General features: G+C 39.1%; 1 protein-coding gene across 4 annotated transcripts in view; it reads right to left on the reverse strand.

Annotated features, from left to right (window-relative positions):
• LOC121287198 (ran-binding protein 3-like) overlaps nt 1-20,678 on the reverse strand; it is a 110,735-nt gene that overhangs the window by 46,882 nt on the left and 43,175 nt on the right. For 3 of the 4 annotated variants that reach the window (XM_041204849.1, XM_041204846.1, XM_041204848.1), the window contains exons 6-9: nt 20,574-20,645; nt 20,193-20,258; nt 9,216-9,308; nt 3,617-3,750 (exon numbers count right to left, since the gene is read on the reverse strand). In XM_041204849.1, coding sequence (XP_041060783.1) covers nt 3,617-3,750; nt 9,216-9,308; nt 20,193-20,258; nt 20,574-20,645 — 365 coding nt within the window. The remainder of the gene's footprint in view (nt 1-3,616; nt 3,751-9,215; nt 9,309-20,192; nt 20,259-20,573; nt 20,646-20,678) is intronic. The other variant, XM_041204847.1, reaches the window with a different exon arrangement.

Genomic DNA, 20,678 nt, shown 5'->3' on the forward strand with positions numbered 1-20,678 from the left:
TGACATAGACAATTTATACCATGCATCATTGCAGCTATGTTAAACATTTCTCATATAACAGTGAATCAGAAAACAAACAACACAAACATACCCAATTTAAAATCCATGCGTCAAATTACTTTGTGGCCTTTATGGCAGCCGTCCATTTTCTAAGATGATTGTATGTGTGGTGGTCAACTCTGCATCAGGCATCACCTGGTGTGGCTCAGGGGCCCCACTCTGGCATGGCAGAGGGAGACAGTGGGTTGAAAAGGTACACGATTCATTGGCCTCCTTTCTCTGGGCCCTTTTCCTTTTTTCTGCTCGTCTCTTCCAATGCCCTTCCAAACAGTCAGCCTCCAGAGGTCAAAGCCATTTCAGTGACTGAGTCCCAGTTGTCAGTGTCAATGTCAATGTCTGCCATCTTCATACCTCGCTTGCAGCAGAGGTATGGATGCCCAGGAGACTGTGACCCAGTGGGCAGTTACTATACAGAAGGTCTCTGGATATATGGCTGCCAGTCACCCAATGTACATGGCCGTGGATTAGCAATGAGTCTATGCTGATGAAATTAGCACACTCCATGACCTCTGAGTGGTGACCTTTTCCTGCCAAGTGATGCCAAGGAAATGTCAGAGACGCCAAAGGTGAAAACTGTTCAGTCTTTTCTCCTACCTAGCATATGTTGTCCACGTCTCACCACTGTGGAGGAGGTCATTGAGGGTGCAGGCCTGGTAAACTTACAGTCTGGTGTTCTCAGTCAGATTGCTGTCGTTCCACGCTATCTAACTCAGCTTGGACATAACAGTTGCAACTTTGGCGATGCATGTGCTGATTTCAGCATCTAGTGACAGATTGCTGGCAATTGTGGAGCCTAGAAACATGAAGCTATCCTCCAGTGTCACATTGGCAATGCTGATAGATGGCAAAATGCCAACACCTTGGACCATGGCATCAGATGGTCAAACCGAACTCTTTACAGGCCTGGCAGTGTCACAGTCCATTTGCTGCTGAAGGTGTTCTTCAGTATGGAATGCTAGTACAGCATCATCAGTGTGGAGCAACTCTCTGATGAGGACTTGACGACCTTCGTCTTGGGTCTCAGAAGAGTGAGGCTGAACATTCTTCTGTCAGTAGATACCCTCCGTAGATGACCTGAAGGCCTATGACTGCAGCAAAGAGAAGAATATACCAGATTGTCGGTGCCAGAACACAACCCTGCTTGACCCAAATGCAGATTTTAAAGGGTTTCGATGTTGCCCCATCAGCAAAGAAAACAGTTCCATTGAAAACAAAGGTGGGGGAAGTTCCCACTGACTGCAGTAAACAGTTGGAGAATTGGGTAGAACACTACCTTGTTGTACTCCAGTGAGAACACTGTCACTGAGGAAGCTCTAGACACCATAGCTAACCTTACTCATCATGTTATCATTGAAAGAGGAAATCACATTGAGCAGCTTTGGCAGACAGTCCATCTTTTCCAGCAGCTTAACTATGGTTGAATGCCTTAGTGAGATCAACAAAGGTAATACACGTGTTGATGGCATTTCTCTTGCTGCTGCCAGATGGAGAAGATTCTGTCAACAGTAGAACTTCCAGTTCTGAAACCACACTGGCATTTGGGCTAGAAGCATTCAGCCAGGTTCTGCAGTCTGGCAAGGGCAACACAGGTAAATACTTTTCCCACAATACTCAGTAGGGAGGTATCTCAATGGTTGTTACAATCACTGTGGTCGCACTTAAGGGTCACAATCTTTGCATCATGCATATGCTAGAGCACTGCTTCCCCCCTCCAGTTGAGACAAAGAAGTCTGGGCAGATGCTGTAGGGGTGCTGGTTTCCCATGTTTGATGAGTTCAGGCAGGAGCTTTGCCGATGACAAGCAAGTCAATAGCTTTGTTAAGTTTCCCCACTGTGGATCTGATATCCAGCTCTGCCATAACAGGCAGGCTTTCTATGGTGTCTAGAGCTTCCTCAGTAACAGTGTGCTCACTGGAGTACAACAAGATAGTGTTCTACCCATCTCTCCAACTGTTTACTGCAGTCAGTGGGGACTTGCCCCACCTTTGTTTTCAATAGAGCTGTTTTCTTTGCTGATGGGCCTGTGGCCTTTTTGATCCCTTCATACATGCCCCTAGTATTCCGTGTGTCATAGGACATCTGGATATTCTGGCAAAGTCATAACCACTAGTAATTGGTGCACTGCCTAGCAGTGTCTGTTGGACTTCAAGCTGCTCTTGGTGCGTTCAGAGTCTTCTAGCTCAGATCTCTCTTCTAATTAATGAGTGTGGACCACTTGGCTTCAATAAAAGTTCCATCACAAGTGATGTTAGCCTCAAATTAGTCAGCATTTTTCTGCTCTAGCTTCCCATCTGTTGAGAGTGCAGTATTGTAGATAGTGTCTCGAAGTGTTCCTGTCTTTTATGTTATCGACCTGCTGCAAGTCTTCTGTCAGTCCCACTTGGTCCTGACATTCCAGCTTGCCAACTGAAGAGTTGGCACCTTATTTCTTTATCCTTGTTTCATTTGCTAAGACTGTGGTGGGTCAGCACCTTGTTTTTTGGGGCTGCCCAGATTTGGTGGCTGACCAGTGGGGTACCAAAGGCCCTTCCCACTGTCGGAGACAGCTCATAGCACTTGTTCTCTAAACCAATCGAGTTGGGCTTATTCATTCGTAACTGCTGTCTTCCATGTTGTATCAAAACTCTGCAGTGAAACTGGAATGTCTTCTCCAGGGCACAAGCCTGGAAAAAATTTATGAAACCCTGCACTGTCCAAGAATCGGGACTTCCCTCTCAACCTCCCTGGTTGAGTCCAAAAGAATGCAAAGCACCACGTTTGGCACTGGCTTGGTTGCAGGAGTTGCCAGAAAGATGACATATTTAGTCTAAGTTACTCCTATAAGTTCACAGCCTCTCCATCGGCAAGTCCTCGGCTGTGCCTCTTCATGGTGACACACGGAAACTCGTGGTGCCAGGCTAAAGCTTCAGCCCCCAGACATGCAGTTTCCAGGCCCACCGGCATATGGACAGGCCCTGACACTCACGAATCAAACTCCCAACTATGGACTAATAGCTCCACTGCCTTGTGGGTACGCTGGGATAGTGGAAGACTAAGGGATTAAACCCTGACAAAAAATCTGGGTGGAGTCCAAAGGCAGACTGATGCATCAATGAAATGCAAATTTCAATACTCTTGGCTGTGTATGTAACTGAAGTTAAAGCTTCAGTTTAAAGATTTAACTCTCATCCACTTTTCTACCTCGCCTATGTCAAAGAAGGAGCAAGAACTACAAGAATCCTTACTAAGTTACCTTTGTGTACTCTTGTCTGCCAACATGGTTTTCTCTCAAAACCTGCAGATGTCACCAACTGCCTATTTCTTTGCTGGCAAATCCACATGCAAATTTAATATGGCCAATGTGTAATATTGAAAAAAGCACAAGGATCCATGACAGAACAATTAATATGAACCTTAACTGAGTTTTCTTGAGGGTTATCAGTTCAGTCAACATTTAAGAAATAAAAATTATGGTCATCATGATGTAGACCATATCTGTATTGCTGTTAGATATTTACTGTTGTTTATATGCTTCAAAAATCAATAAATTCCAATTGCTTCCAGCTGTGTTACATACCGTATGACTAACTGTGCCTGTAGAACTGTTGATAGATGGAGTCTCTTCATCTGATGTGCTGTTCAAGGTTACAGAAGAGGCTGTGATACCTTCCTCAGTTTGTTTGCTCACACCATTGGTGCCACTGCTGGCAACTGGAATATATATAAATAATATTACAATTAGATTCAGTTGTGCCACTCTCATACAGTACTGGATTACTTGAAAAATAATAATTATCAGGAGTGGATATAGCTGGAAGATAAGGCTATACAGGTATGCAGCATATTCAGGACTGCATTTCCAAGTGACCCATTCATTTCAAAAGGCAGAATGTTGACACACACAATAGAAACCACCTAAATGTAGTGGGAAGCCAACTCTACAGATCGGATTCAGTAAGCAAAATGGATCTTCTGTAATACAGGAGATTGGATTGTATCACAAATCCTTGCAGAAATGCTCAATTAAAGGAGATATTCCCTTACACAAACTCAACTGTTTAAGCACTTTAAAGAAAGGCTGGTATCTCAGTTACAGCAGAAAATTTTCAGTTAGAATTTAGTATGGTCACAACTTATTCTCCATTTTTAATTCTTTCAATTTCCTTTGTGTTGCTACCACAACCACAATCTTAGGCAAACCCACGGCACGACAATAGCCACGACAATAGCCACATAAACCAACAATAGGGATGGGAGGGTAAAGTGGGTTCTGCCTCCTTAACAAAATATCACACGCAACCTCTTTCAATGTTGTTCAACCCCTTCTTTTTACTTAGATTTCATCAGTCTCTGTAGCTTATAAAGCACACTTTAAAATCAATACCGAGTTATGCTGAAAACCTTGCATGGGCAACTGACAAGAGTCACCATTTCACAGGTGATTCTCTGATATTACATGCTCCTATTCCAAGTGTCGTGCTAGCAATAACAGCTTTGTTGAATTTACCCAGTATTTCTTCTGTGACTCCCACTTTTGAGAGTGTCCTGGATACTCAGTACCAAGGAAATTTAGTGAGCAGTTCGGGAGCGTGCCGTTCTGCAGCCTTTCTGTACTCTCAGCTGCAGGGTTATAGTTGAAGGGCGGAACTGTCAAGGAGGAAATATAGTGAAAGTCAAGACATTTACAATTTGGGTAGGTGATATTTCTCATCTATCCAAGCAACCAAATTGTAATTCAAGAACTATCCTCCAGACATAGTAAACCTCTACCTAGCTGTGTAATTTTTAAAAGCCAAAAGATAATGACTTCCTTATTAAAGCTCAAAGGGTTCAGATGTTTATACTGAAAATTTACATTGCATTTTCTCATTTGAGAAGTGCTTCAATTGAGATGACAATGGGTCAAGCTGATGACGTGGAAGAATTACTAAATTTTAATCCATAACATCACCAGTAGAAAGACTGAAAAACAGTAACCTGAAAGCAAAGATTCAGATTACAGTTTCAAAACAGGATTCATTACAAAATTAAAAAATTTTGATGAGTATCAGTATTAGTGATTAATATTTATAATTGGGCATTATCCATGCACACAGCCAGATGACAAGTAAAAATTTGCAGTTTTGGTCACCCTATCTGAAGAAGGATGTACTGCAGCTGAACTGGAAAGGGTTCAGAGAAGAATGGCCAGGATAATTCCTGGCCTTATGGGGCTAAACACGTAACTAAACATTTTTGTTGTTCACTGGTGAAAAGATTGAGGAATACATAATACAGGTCTAATTAAAAGCATAGATAATATTGAAGTAAAACTCTACTTGGATAATGAGCCACAGAATTCTAAAATAAATGTCAACGCCTCAAGCAAAGTTAGAAATCAGGAAGAAAAATTCCTGTCCTGAGGAGGATAGCGAATTTGTAGAACAAACTCCTACAGCTAGCAGCTAATTTTGGGGAGGGTGGAGAGGCCAGGAGGGAGATACTCACATCCTTAAACAAGATCTGTACAGAAGGGGGTAATGAGTATTTTTGAGATATTAACGGGCCTGTTTACACTTTTTTCCAGGGGATGTTAGGTGATCAACAGGCAATAATGGTTGAGGTGAATGACATATAGACTCTTAAATAAGTAGTTTTGATGGAATAACTGTCTTTTCTTGACTCGGGTTTTTGGGCATTCATTTTCAGTTGAAGTATTCATCATGCAGAAGATGGAGAGAACATGGAATATTTTGCTAGAAGGGAATGCTCAGGAGGTCTGGTAGAATCTGTGGAGAGAGAGAAAGATTTGCTTTAGGTCCATGGCCTTCCATCAGGACTGATGGAAGATCATGGACCTGAAACATTAGCTGTTTGTCTCCACTGTCAGGTCTGAATACTGCCAGACCTGCTGAGTATCACCAGCATTTTCTATTTTTATTTCAAGCTTCCCTCAGTGGCAGTATTTTACTTTTGATTTTTCCAGAAATAATAGAGATCAAGGACAAAATGGATAAGTAATTAAAACAGCGGAATATCAGGGCTGTAGGATTATTTGTTGATTTTTCTAATGAAAAATCAGCACAGACAAAATGGGATGAATGGCCTAATTTGTGTAGTTTCCAACATCAGGGACTACACTTCAAACATATTCATTGGCTGTAAAGGACTTTGGGGCATTAAGGTTATGAAAGGCACTATATAAATTCTCTCTCTCTATCTCTCTGTAAACTTCCATGACTGTCTAGCAGTAAATCATAGATTCAACACAATCATGATTCTGCCCCTTTCATCATATTAACTTTCCTAACTGATGTGTCTTTGAAATAAAGCTCTGAATCTTGGTTATTTAAGGAGCTAATTATGTAACATTCTTTCATAAAATATTTCTGTAAATTTTTCTTGAACAGCTATATCCCCATTCTACAACTGCTCACAAACAAATAGCTTAGTAACACAAAAATGTAAAAACTAAAGCATATAGGGTATATTTAGTTTAATCTGTAGCAGTGGGAGCTGTCGCAACAGAATACTACAAGACAATCCATGCACACATATACCAGACACTGCAAAAACCGGAGACTCCACCGGTTGAAAAAGAAGAGCAGGCAAATCCAGCAAGACTAATTTTAGCATTTATTGGTTTAATTTAGATTGTTGAGTTTGCCAGAACTGCAAACGTGACTAAATGTATTGGAAGAAGTTCTGTATTTTTCTCAAAGAATGAGAAACAACCTTGCAAAACTGATCTCACTCAAGCATGCTCCATCTCCCTCGCACCATTTGTGGTCAAGAAACTGACAGAAATATTTTTATAGACAATAGCAAATAGCTTTCTAAAGCTGCTGGATACATGCAGAGGGAAATTACAACTGAATGAGTTTTGAATGATGAGCATTGTATAGGAGGTCCAGGGCCCACTCTTGAATGGACATGAATCATAACTGGATGGTTGGTCACAATGCAGCTTCACTACACTAGGGTACACTTCTTATGTAGGATTGCAAAGGATATATGCACAGAAATAGTCCAATTGACCCATTCAGTTTCATGTCCACCAAACGATAAGTACTGCATGAATAACATTCTAAAAAGAGTGGCTGAAGCTTTTGAACACCTCCAATTAATCAAAGATTTAGAGGCTACATTGTTGCAAGGAGATAGGAATCTCAGCTACAATTCACTATTAATATGCACAGCCAGTAGACTAATGTCATTCTCTTGCATATGAAACATGGCGCAAGATAAATATTTTTTCATCTATATAATACCAAGATAGATCATTTTTGGTCCAAGGACAACATTCCTATACAAAATACTCAACATGCATTATACAGAATCCTAATCCAAGTAGCACATTCATGTATATAGGTCCCATTTTTCTCCAATGCACAAGTATGTTCACCAACATTTCAAGAAAATGAGTCTATTAAGATTCAATTCTGCATGTGTAAATAATTGCCCATCACTCCACCCAATGGAAAATTGCAGAGAGAAAATTCTGGACAACCAGAAAAAAACAAATGTATAAAAAGGAAAGCTATCCATACAAAAGATTGGCAAAATGCTGAGCCAATGAAAGCTTTGCCGTAAACTATAAAATTAGTTTATAACAATCAGTACTGATCCATGCAATGAAGGTCTATCATCTCCAGATCAAAAGACTGTCATGTGAGGATTTTTAAAACTGTTCTGGATTTTTGTAGGTGCAACTCATACTTTAACCTGTTCACAATCACTGAGCGGGATTAGTAGCAACGGTTTGCCATCAGAGAAGGTGAGAGATTGAGTGTGGGAAGATCCACAGAATTCTGAAATTTTGAAGCAAGAGGCCATAGCATGGCCTGAAGCGCATGCAAATTCCACTCTTCATTCTTCAATTTCCATTTTATTGAGCACTGTTTTTCCCTCTACTGTTTCTCATTCTTCCCCACTTTCATTACTTCTTTTACTGGTTTTCATTGTTACTTTCTCTTTTGGATCCTGTTTTACCATTTATCTTTGATTCTATTGATTTCACTTGTTATAATTCTTAAATTCTTCATTAATAAAAAACATGTTCTCTATTCATTTCTTTTATCCTCTTTCCTTTTTATTGTATCGTGTTGATTTTCTTCTTTTTCAAACCCTGCAGGGGTGCAGAGTCTGCTCCATCAATTACAGCTGTCAAGACATGAACAACAGTTGCCCTTGCTCCTACTGTGAACTGAGGATCCCAAGGATCATTTAAGTCCAGAATGAGCTACTGCCAGTGAAATGAATGTGCTAGGGGATGGGCGCAGTGCACATAAATTTGTGAAAAGCAAGCATTTCAAATGGAGCTTGCGGATGAATGAAAAAGATGCATCACTAGCCCTCATATAGGGCTATATCAAGTGTCCACAATTCAACTAACTGCAGCACAATCCAGAGAGTTTTTCCTGTGCATGTTATAATAGTGATGATTATTCAGAGCCCTGCATTTCATGTTGATTTTAGATGGTCCAATCTTTTCCATATGTTCAAAGATAATTGGCTTACTGGTTAGGCCCTGGTTCCTAGGCACAGTATACACGAAATTTTCTTTATGGTGGTTCACGTGGACTCTCCAGTGGTTTAAGTCTGAATCCTGGCTTTGTAAGGGGTGTGGTTCCCCTAGATGCTGTTTAAAATGTGTCAGCTGTTGAGTTGACTAGATGAACAGTCTGTGTGTCAGTGAAGATTAAAGGTACATTCCCCTACAATTTAAACAGGAAGATTCTCAAAAATAATCCTGACCTTAGTTTAAAAAAAGGTTCACTGGTGCTTTCATCAAAATTAGTCATTTGCCAGAGGATGACTTTGATGGAGATGCTGGGAAAGGAGGTATGGGAAAAGGAAAGAAAGGAAAGAGGAAACAAAAGTAGTACAAAATGGAGGAGAATTTGGGGGAGGGTTCACAACTGACTTAGCTACAGTTGGGAACATGGAGCATTTCAGAGTGAGCCAATCTCTACATTTGGCAAGACTCAACACAAACACCAATGAAAAATAGTTTTTATGAAAGCAAACATCTCAGAATTTGAATTCATATTTCAGGTTAGGTTTATTTTGAGGGTTACGTTTAAATTAGATAAAAATTGTAAGGGGAATGCAACTTTAACAGCATATGCAGACTGGCAACAAAATCTCTGAGAGGTTATACAGTAGAAAGAGGAATCGCAGTTCCAACCAGTTACCGTTTTGTGTAAAGGACTTCGGCTGGGGTGGCTGCAGGACAGCTGGACGTAGGACGCTCCGCTGCTGCTCCTTGGACTTCTGACTAGGAAGACCTGTAAGACCAAACAACTGATTTTACATCACCTCAGCTTTGTTGTTATTCAAGCATGCTGCTTTGAATAAAGCTGCAATTCTAGTATAGTACAACACCGTGTTGTAATGTTAAGGAGAACTGTTCCAAAACAGTCATCCCTCCTACTGAACAGTGTTCGGGTATAGATCGTGTTGCTAAAAAGCAAAACAGGGACAGTGTGTAACTTGCAGAGTTTTTAAAAACACATCACTGGGTGATGAATTTTAATGGCAGAACAGCATCTCTTGCCAATCTACACAACCTCTAGCCAGCTACATTTCCACAAGGCAATGAAAACTGCAAGTAGCAGCAAGCTTAATACAGGAGCTCGAGCAACGATGCCCTGTGCTAATTAGCAAGATGTTTAAACATCAGCATAGTAGTTTAATACCAAAAAGATGCCTAACAGAAAAGAGGAGGCAGTCATTGCTATCATACAAGAGTTCAGAAATTGAAGACTTAACCCTCTAGTATCTGCAAAATTGAAGCTTCCCCTCCATGGTTGTCAAAATGTCGCAGTCAAACAAAAGGTACAACTGGTTTGTGGTAACTGCAAAGTGATTCACCAGTGTATATCACAAAGTAAATGGTCATACGACCAAGTAGAAATGTGAAATAAGATTGTGCATGTGACCAATGTCTGCAGTATAATCTATTAGTCTGGGGACAAGCAAGTTTCCAAATACTTACCTCTATAATACAGTTCCAACTCATTATAGTTTCTGCTGAAGGAATTGCCATGACACAGAAACAAAAACTATGCAACAATTGCATTAGAACATGCCGAATGCTGAGAGTGTACTTCCAATTTGTGAATACATGAGCATCATATTTTTCAGCCAACCTTTAAAATGAACTTCAAGACCCCACATGAAATGCAAGAGGTGCTCTTCTTCAAATACTGTAGCTCTGCATCTCCCTAAAGTTGTTCAATGGACACAGCAGCGTATCAGTTCCATTAGTGACACTGACTGCACAAACAGCAGTGCCTAATTCCCTACTACAATCACGCTTTTTAAGCATTTTAATTGGAGTTAACATCGAGTACAAATGGATTTGGCTGTTTACATCAAATAATTATTTCTATGGAGCAATGATTATTGTGAATATAAGGCAGCAGCATGATATTCTACCCAAAAAGAATTATGTAAACATAAAACTTCATTTTTTTTATCTAGTCACTGAAATCTTATACAGATTTACATATGCCTAAGTTACAGGTAAATAGAATATCTTAACTACTTTAACCACAATTTGCATTCAATGTTTCCCTCCGCCCCAACGCCCACTGCTTTTTTGTAGCTGTACACTATTGTCAGAGAAAGTAACATTATCTAAGGAAATAGAAAACCTTGACACCTCAAAAGCTACATAACATAATGGATATCAATTTTTAAAATGAGGCCCATTTTTAAAACTGCTCTGCACATAACTAAGGTATAATTTACTGATATATTTTCAGGAGATGTTGATAGAAATTGCAGCAGGCCCAGCTCATTTAGCCTACCATGCTTGTGACGGTCCCAGGACCTCACCAGGAACTACCTAGTCTAATCTAGTTTCCATGACCTCTCGTATTCTTCTTTTTCAAATACTTATTTACCACAGTCAACCCCCTTTGACCTTTTGTTTATGACATCTTTGGCAATCTCTCCTTTGCATCCACCTATCAATGACCCTCTATTCAGTTCCACCTGCCCCCCCCCCCCCCCCCCCCCCCCCCCCCCCCCCCCCCCCAAACAGCTTATATTTCACCACATTTCTATTTCTCTTTAGTTCTGATGAAGAGTCATACAGACTCAAAACATTAACTCTGTCTTCCTCTCCAGGTGCTATCAGACTTGCTGAGTTTTTCCAGCAATTTTTGTCTTTGTTTCAGATTTCGCAGTATTTTGCTTTTAACTTAGTTAATCCTATTTTGAATCAAGTTATGGTGTCTGCTTCAACAAGTATGTAATTAAGTTTTCCTTGCCTTAATGTGAAAAAAATTCTTCTAGTGGTGAGTCTAGCTCCATAGCAATTTACTAACCACTGAAAATAAGCTTATAATTTACCTATACAATGCCTATAATTTTGAAAATCCCATTACATTCCTCATAACTCTCCTGTCCCAATGAAAAAGCCCACTTTTTGAGCTTTCCTTCATAAATATAATTTAATACCCATATCGTTCTTTGTTTGCTCTTTTCATATCTGTTTCTATAAAGTGTCCAGAACTGCCCAGTGGGCATTTCACACAGGAGCTCCTACTGTTCACAATAGTTGTGAAAGATATTGAATAGGCTACAGTAATACCTGTCACGCAACTATCATATTTTTCATAATATTATCTTAGGCTATTGAAGAGTAGGCTTATGTTTGTTTGTATGTGTGTGTGGGTGGGTGGTTTTGCCTATGTAGCTGATTTAATTAAATTAGAGAAGGATAGACTACAAGGTTCAAGTTATTAAAATAGTTAGGTGTAATAGGGCATGTGAAATGCTAATGAGTGAGCTAGGGTAAAGTCTCAGCAGATAGGGTGTGAATGAAATTTACATTTTAAGACATGGTAGGATGCTTACAACTAACAAGATAAATAAGGAAGGTTATTACATTGATTTTTCAGAGAAGTGCTGGCTATAATGACAACATACAAGAATTTTGTACTACCGGAAAAGTAAATTCCAAAGGCATGGGAGATCAATGGGATTTACAGATTATAGAGAAAGAAATATATTTAAAGAAGGATGGAAGGCTGGGTGCTTGCATGTGGGGAGGGCGGAGGGTGCGTGCGTGTGGGGAGGGCGGAGGGTGCGTGTAAGGTCTGAAAGATACACCATGTGAAACAGACTTGACAAAAAGCCTCTAGCCACTTCACAGAAGTTTGCTGTCCCAGTAACCAAAGTTGCGTTAAAAGCCTTTGGAATTTCACTTACTTGTAGTGACTACTGGATTGTCGCTATAAATTTAAAATCTATTTTGGACAGCTGCCTTAAAAGGGGTGCATCGTTGAGAGTCTGGTTAACTAGGAATTTTGGGGGTTGCTATAATATTAAGTAACTGAGTAATTGTAATCTTGTGTGTGTGTTTTATTCTTATATTTTGTTAATAAATATTTAAATTTAATTTTTTAAATCTCAAAATGTTAGTGGACTCATTACTTCTGAATTCAGTGCACAAATCTTCTTGTAATAAAAACAAATTGCAAAACAGTTGTGATAGCATGGCCAAGTTTCCCTTGTGGATTTGGTCAGCCTGGCAAATACCACCTGCTGTATCCTAACATACCAGATAATACAAAGATACGTAAGCATGTAAATAGAATGATTATCTTCAAACGGTTTTGCACCAATTATACTGAGATATGTCAGGCAAGATTTTATTTATGGATACATATCAGAGAGTGGATATAGCAGGAGACAGCAGCAAACATGTAAGATGAAATTTGAAATTAATATGTGGAATTGGGCAAAGCCCAGCCCCAGAGATACATAAACTGCCTCCTCTCACATGGAGAGCACGACTAGAAAACTAGAAATTCAGGGGAGAAGGCCCCATCCAAATTTATTTTTAGACAAACTAAACTCAAAATCAGGTCAGGGGGAGTCAAAACAAAAATACCACCTGGTGCCCACCAGTTACAGAAGGCATCCAGTGAATCAGTGCACACCGTATGTTGGCAGTCAAAAGTCACTTCAACTGGAACCTGATGAACCTATAGATTTTGGACCTGTGGCTGGCAGAATTTGCCAGGCTCAGGAGTAGACATAGCAGGAGGACCACCACTCTGCTTGTGAGACCAAAAACTAACAGTAATTTGTCCTCCATTGTCAGAGGCGGAAAAAGTAAAGAATTTATACCCTGAAGCAGGTGTCTATTACGAGGCAGTCATCAATAGGCAAATTCAGTTACTACAGTGTGTCTGCAGGGCGCTGAACTACAAGGCCGGGCGCTACACTTGTATTGTACAGATCAATGGTGAAGCCAATTTTGAAGTAGCTGTTCTTCAAACGACTATCTCAAACACCACACAGATACATTTGAAAGGGCTCAGGTAACAATGATCTGAATAATCTCAGGACTATGGCAATTAAATAATGAAGAAAGATTTAAGCCACTAAAACTTGTTTCTTATTGTTGAAAAAAATATTAGAAGACGCTTGATACAGGGTCTTCAAAATAATTGAAGGTGTAATATTGAAGCAAGAAACTTTTTAATGTGGATAATTAGCACAAAACTATAGCACAAAAGTACAAAATTCAAACATCTCAGCTAAGACCATTAGAAAACCTACTCAGGGCATTAGACATAGAACAGATTCCAAGAGATGGTAATTGTAGCTGGTTCCATATCTATTATAGCTAGATATCAATAATAATGCTTGAATCTTTTCAAAGTAAATAGGGAAATAAGTTTACTTCGCAAATCACATATGATAGAATACTACACTGGATGGAGTAAACTTGATGGATTACATGGCTCATTGCTCACTTTGGTTGAAGCAGGCTTTATAGGGTTCATGACCCATTTGTTACCCAGGACTTCATGTTTTGATATTCACAGCATTTTTTTGGGAATATTGAACTTGCACAAATGGTTAAAAACAAAAACAGAATTACCTGGAAAAACTCAGCAGGTCTGGCAGCATCGGCCAGAGTTCTGTTGAAGGGTCATGAGGACTCGAAACGTCAACTCTTTTCTTCTCCGCCGATGCTGCCAGACCTGCTGAGTTTTTCCGGTAATTCTGTTTTTGTTTTGGACTTCCAGCATCCGCAGTTTTTTTGTTTTTGCACAAATGGTTGCTTGACAAGCTCCCCTTAAGTTTGCCAGCCTTTATATCAATGAAAAAGTATTTTTGTTTACTGTGGTTTGTGGATAGGGCCCAAGCACTATGAGAATTTTCAAGGTTAAGCAATAATTTATGATTTATAGCTTACTAGGTTGTTTCTCTTCCTCTTACAAAATTAAGGTAATCTTACAGTAATGTTAAAGCAGTCGTCAGTGGAAAGAAACTGGCTTATTCATGTCAAGAGATCAAGACTTCTCATTCTATTTTGTCTTAATGGTTTCACATGTCTGACATAGGTCTTCCTGCACAAAATATTTCCTTCTTTGAACCTTTTCTCTGGATCCTAAATAGGATCACCAAGACAGTGAGGTAAATAAATGGTTAGATTTCCTGGGCATTCTCTTGACTATGAGTGAGAAGTTATTGTATGTGTGTATGGTGGGACCTACTTTAGAATTCTCCCATCGTGGAGGTCAGCTGGAGGGCAATTCTATAAAATAGATGAAGCATGCATATCAACAGAACTTTCAAATTAGTTCATGTTTTATAGTATTTAGGAGGAAAATTATGTGCCAAAACAGCTTGCAGCATCTCATGTCGATCATTAGGTCTGTACTCAACCCCTCAATATTCACAGCAATGTAACTGCATTCAAGGAAATTGAATCACGGTGAAAAAAGTAACTAAATTACTTACATAAGCATTCATTTACAAAGCTTCGCAATTTAAACCGTGACACAGCAGTAGTTTGAGAATCCACCTGCAGAATTGCAACTAAAACCTAACCCAGTCTCAAATGAAATCACTTAAAACAAATATTTGTCTGCCTAAAAATCAGACTCCAATAGTATTTTTTGAAGAAGTCTGGATGAAAAAGAGGCAAAAATGATAAACTGTTCAGTTATTTTTACTGCAAGCATACAAATGAATAATCTCTTGGGATACCTACTTTATTCAACAGAGGGCAAGTAAAAAGCTACCTATACTCTCCATAGGCAATTGTTAAGATAGATGTCATTATGCTAGAAACCAATCTTAATTGATTGGTGATGCAAGGTAATATTGGTAAAACTAGCCACTGCATGGGAGATTAGCACAAACATATTGGCTCTACAATGAAACTGAGTGTTTATACAAAACTACCACAAAAGAAATGACACAGCAGCCCAAAAGTTATTTTCCCATCAGTTTAGGGAAAAATGGTCCATTTTAAATTACTTAACACTGCCAGGTTCAATACACAAGCTGCCTATCTAAATATACATACCAGCAGAGGTCATCTACAAAGACTCCTTTCAGCTGCCTTTGAACATCACTATAGAAACTCGATTTGTTGGTTGAGGGTTTCTAGGAAATTAATTCTTCAAAAATGCATCTAACACAAAGAAATGAAAATACGTAGGAACTCTCTCACATGATCTATTCATTTCCCATCTAATTAAATTCAGATAAAATAGAAGAATTACAGGCATACACCACAAATAAAAATGGTTCCCACATTCATAAATACCACATAAGGGCAAACTACAAAACTAAAATACACCATTTTTATGCTAATCTACTCTTTTCAGATATTTGCTTTCCACTACTAATTGTTCTGAAGTGAAACACTGAAAAAATGTATGCAAAATAAGGTCGGCAACAAGTGTTTGCCAAAATGAAAATAGTGACAATTTTAGCTGATTGCCTACATAAACTAAGTGTCTGATGAAGGACGACAGTTATAAGATTCATTAAAATGTTAAATTTTAGATCATAATTCACTTTTTGAATTCATAAATAAGGTATTAAAATGATCAAACGGTCTGACAAAAGAAAAACTCATTACATTTGATTTTCTCAAATGTAATGTTTTTAAGTTACTTTAGTTGAAATTTAATGATCTGTTACAGAGCATTTGCTGACACACAATGCAGACTGGTATCGTGGAAGAGACTAAGCCACAGCAACTGTCACCTGTCGCACTTAGTTAAAAAGAGCTTGAACGTCAAGTTACAAAGAACAATGAATGTTGAGTGGAGTGAACATACAAGCTTTGATTACATCCAGTGAATCATCTTTTAGTTTGGATGCCCAGTTCATATTTAAATTCTACATTAACACAAATTTTCTTCAAACAAATATATAGTTTCTCTCCATAACAGCAAGAAAATATCACTTTGAATGTCCTCTAACAGGCAAACTCCAGTTTCGAAAAGTGAAAATGCGACGATTATAGAATGTTTTCCACTTTGCAGTAAGATGTTGCTACACTGAACATAAATGAGCATTCCTATAGACACAATATAATCTTGACATCAGCAGGCAAGAGAGAGGATACTGTGTCAATTTACTGTAATGCCATGTGGAAAAACAAAATGTGGAAATCTAGGGCTGTTTTTATTTAGGATATTAAAAAAATGAAGAAATCATTTAATTAAGGTGTTAAAAATTATCGAGGGGTGTTAACAGAAACAGATTGTTTCCAGCTCTTGAGGACCTAGAACAAGCAGACATTGATAAGAATTTAAACGTTAGAGCTTAGGGTAAATGGTAAGAATACACTATCAGGGTTGGGCATTGAAGCAGAAATCATGTCAATACTCAAAAAAGGGGAATTAAAACAGGAGGTAATAGAACCAACACATGGAATTCGTACAGGAGAATAAAAGCCAGCCCATATCCATATACAGCAAGACCTGGACAATATTTAGGCTTGGGTTGATAAGTGGCAATAACATTCACACCACACAAGTAGCCGGGAATGACCATCTCCAACAAGAGAGAATCTAACTATCTCCCCATGACATTCAATGGCATTAACATCGCTGAATTCCCCTCTATCAACATCCTGGGGGGTTACCATTGACCAGACACTGAACTGACCAGCCGTATAACTACCATGGCTACAAGAGCAGGTCATAGGCTGGGAATTCTGTGGCAAGTAACTCACCTCTTGACTCCCCAAAGCCTGTTCACTATCTACAAGGCACAAATCAGGAGTGCGATGGGATACTCTCCACTTGCCCAGATGAGTGCAGCTCCAAAAACATTCAAGAAGCTCAATGTCATCCAGGACAAAACAGCCCACTTGATTGGCACCCCATCCACCCCCTTCAACATTCACTCCCTCCACCACTGGCACATAGTGGCAGCAGAGTGTACCATCTACAAGATACACTGCAGCAACTCACCAAGGCTCCTTTGACAGCACCTTCCAAACCTGCAAGCTCTACCACCTAGAAGGACAAGGCAGCAGATGCATGCGAACACCATCACCTGCAAGTTCCCCTCCAAGCCACTCTGACTTGGAACTATATCGCCATTCCTTCACTGTCGCTGGGTCAAAATCCTGGAAACTCCTTCTTAACAGGACTGTGGGTGTTCCTACAATACATAGACTTCAGTGGTTCAAGGCAGCAGCTCACCACCACCCTCTCTAGGGAAATTAGGGATGGACAATAAATGCTGGCCTATCCAGCGAAAACCACAACCCACAAATGAATTTTTTTTAAATCTGAACTTGTTGGGGCAGATGGCCTGCTTCCATGTTGTAAATTCTATGCAATTCAATTCCTGTCTACAATGGAGTTGGTCTGGTTAACAGGATAGAGCAACATAGTGATGACTTTTCAGAGAGCTTGAGACATACGCAACCGAAAGATTACACTTTGGACACTGTCTACCAACACCCTCATCAAAGTGCTGGGGCACAGTTACATTTCACAGATGCAATTGAAATGGTTCATCCATGTAGAAGACAACTGGTTTCCACTCCCATTATTTCAGTTTCCAAAAAACTACTAGACCTCAAAGTTCGAAAAAGATTCCTCAGGCATGAAGGTCATTACAATATTCTAATCAATTCAGGTAGAAAATCCAAAGGTTGGCTGGTGATAATGGGAGTGAAAAATGCATAATCTACATCTTCAAAATTATGAAGGATATGATGAGGAAACAATTGTTTCCAATGGGTAGCAAGTCATTGCACTCAATTCAACATTAGCTTTGTATTAACCACAGCAATGCTGTGCTTCTTGTAACTAGAGGCTCACTTTACCAATCATGATACAGAATCTTAAAATTTCAAAACAACCATGTGGAAAATTAAACCACAGCATCAAAGTAAAATCAAAATTCAAGTCTGCACTCAGATCTTGCTAAAACCAATTTGCATAGATAACACAATAATGTCAATACCAATTTTTAAAGACCTGCTGTCTAAAAAACATATCTTGCCTGCAGGTTGGTCAGAAGGACCTACACAATATTAAGCTATCATTGCAAGTTACAGTACTCACCGTAGAGCTTCTCACTCTGATAGTAATGCTAGCTGTGTATACTGCCCACAGAACAAAACACACCAAGCAGCAAGTGGGCTTACCTCAGTGAAAATACAATAGCACCGAAAAGAGCATTACACGTGATGTAGACAATTTTTTAAATGACTGTTTCCATACTGTTTTAATGTCACATCAGTGCTGCAAACTCAGGGAGAGCACAAGTCATAAAGGGAGGCCTCTATCTATTTGTTCATTTATGCTGTCAAGGTTCTTGCATGAAACAGGATTATTTTACAAATTACAGCGTATAAATGTAACACTATCTTAGGTAATGTACTCTGCAAAAAAAATTAATACAATTTTCCCCAACATAAAACTATTTCAGCCATTAATAAGTTTTCTTTCAATGTTTAAGCAGTATTAGACATGTTGATGTTCAAACGACTTAAAAATCTAAGTTGTTTTGCAGCAAATACAACGAGACCCACATACACATATCCCTGCCACAATCAGACATAGCTGGTCTCTGCAAACAATCTACATAAGCACACAGCCAAAATGAAGTTAAATCTGGGGACAACTTAGTGTAGCATCGTACACTTGCACAACAGTCTCTTGCAGCAAGCAGGCAAATATGTAAATATCTATGCCAACTTGTTAATTAATTCATATTGGCTTGTGTAAAATCAGACAATGTGCATAAAAGAACAGGAAAAGTTTGATAATTTGCACAGAAACATGCTTTATAACAGAGATATTTAGATGATCTTTCAGGCCAATTATTTGTTATTTAATGCATGTTACCTGTTTCCAACTCAACATAGCATTTCATGATTTTACATTTTTTTTTTACATGTCAGGTCCATGCTATTGTATTTTGTAATTAAAAGTTACTTCTAATTTGCACAGCTAATTTACTCATCACACCTTGTTTAAGAAGAATGTAATGTCTCATGTTTTCATCACACTTTACCACAATTGCTTTTTTTGATCGAAGGCAGTTTAGAATGGGTTTTTCCCTCTGTAATATATGTTTGGACCTGAAGGAAAACACCAGTTTGATGGATTCTGAGCCAAAATTGCTGTTGTTGTCACAATTCAGTAGGTGAGTCACACATACAAGAGAACTACATTTCTGACAGTACTTACAAACTAAATACGCATCCAAGTTAAATTTATTAAAACAGGTAAGAATGGGTGGATATTATATTTTTATCCAATTGAAAATTACAAATATCTAATTAACAGGTTAATAAGAAATTATTTCCACTTCAATTGCCTGCTTGAGGCAGCAACCTTACTCTTGAGACAACAACTTCACTCTAATTTCAAAATAGGCATGATGTAGCTAAAATCAGTGCTATACATAGCTCCTTGTACATTCTATCTCAAATGCAGTGGAACAGTGGCATGTCTTTACTGTAGTTGAGAACACACCACAACATTGGACAAATTTTGCCCTTACTGCCTTATATATAGCCCCCATTGGGCACCCGCAGTATTGAACATTCACCTTGTTCCTCAAGTACACACCAAATTGCAATATTAGAGAGGGTATACCTCTGCTGCTACAGAAAATATTGCTCAAGGTACAACGCACAATGAATTTCTCCCTGGATAAAGTACAGTAAAGTCATGACAGTATTGCATACTCTTCCTGTTGCAACAAGGGCACAATGCATCAGGCACAGTTGTTGTTTTGTTGCCTCCAGTATAGTACCTTATGGAGGCAGTAGTGTCATATTCTGCTCCAGTCATCCAATACCTTAAGCAGAGCACCTGGAAGATGCTAAGATACCAGTCTCTCTAATGACCTCAGTTAATAGTACTCACCAGCACTGGGAGCCTGGCCATGGATTAAAGTTGGAGGTTTCAGCCGAAAGCCAACGTTCTTCTCATCTAAAAAGAAAGAAAATCAGTGACTAAGTCTGTATCAGTTATAAAATAGGCATATCTAAAGTAAATCCAGCAGCACAGCTAATTTACTCATCACACCTTGTTTAAGTCTGAGACTTAATGCACACCTACATACTTATTTTGCGGAAGTTGTACATTGGACAACCCACAAAGAGGAGAGCACACAGCAGAGACAGAGTCCATATCCGGAGCATCAGTCCTTTCAGCTTCTCAAGGTTATATGCAAGGGGGCAAGTAAAGCACAGAAGAGGGGTAAGAAAGAGGAAATACTTCCCAATGCTAGATTGTAGGACTTACCGGGCTCTGAGTCAGAGTTGCTGGCTGCTGCCTGGCAGAAGCTCAATGGCATAAAGACATTATTCTTTGGAACTGTAAGATAAGGACAGTGGCAGTGAGTATCAA

Source organism: Carcharodon carcharias, chromosome 14 (assembly GCF_017639515.1).
Source record: "Carcharodon carcharias isolate sCarCar2 chromosome 14, sCarCar2.pri, whole genome shotgun sequence".
In the NCBI taxonomy this organism is placed as follows: Eukaryota; Metazoa; Chordata; class Chondrichthyes; order Lamniformes; family Lamnidae; genus Carcharodon; species Carcharodon carcharias.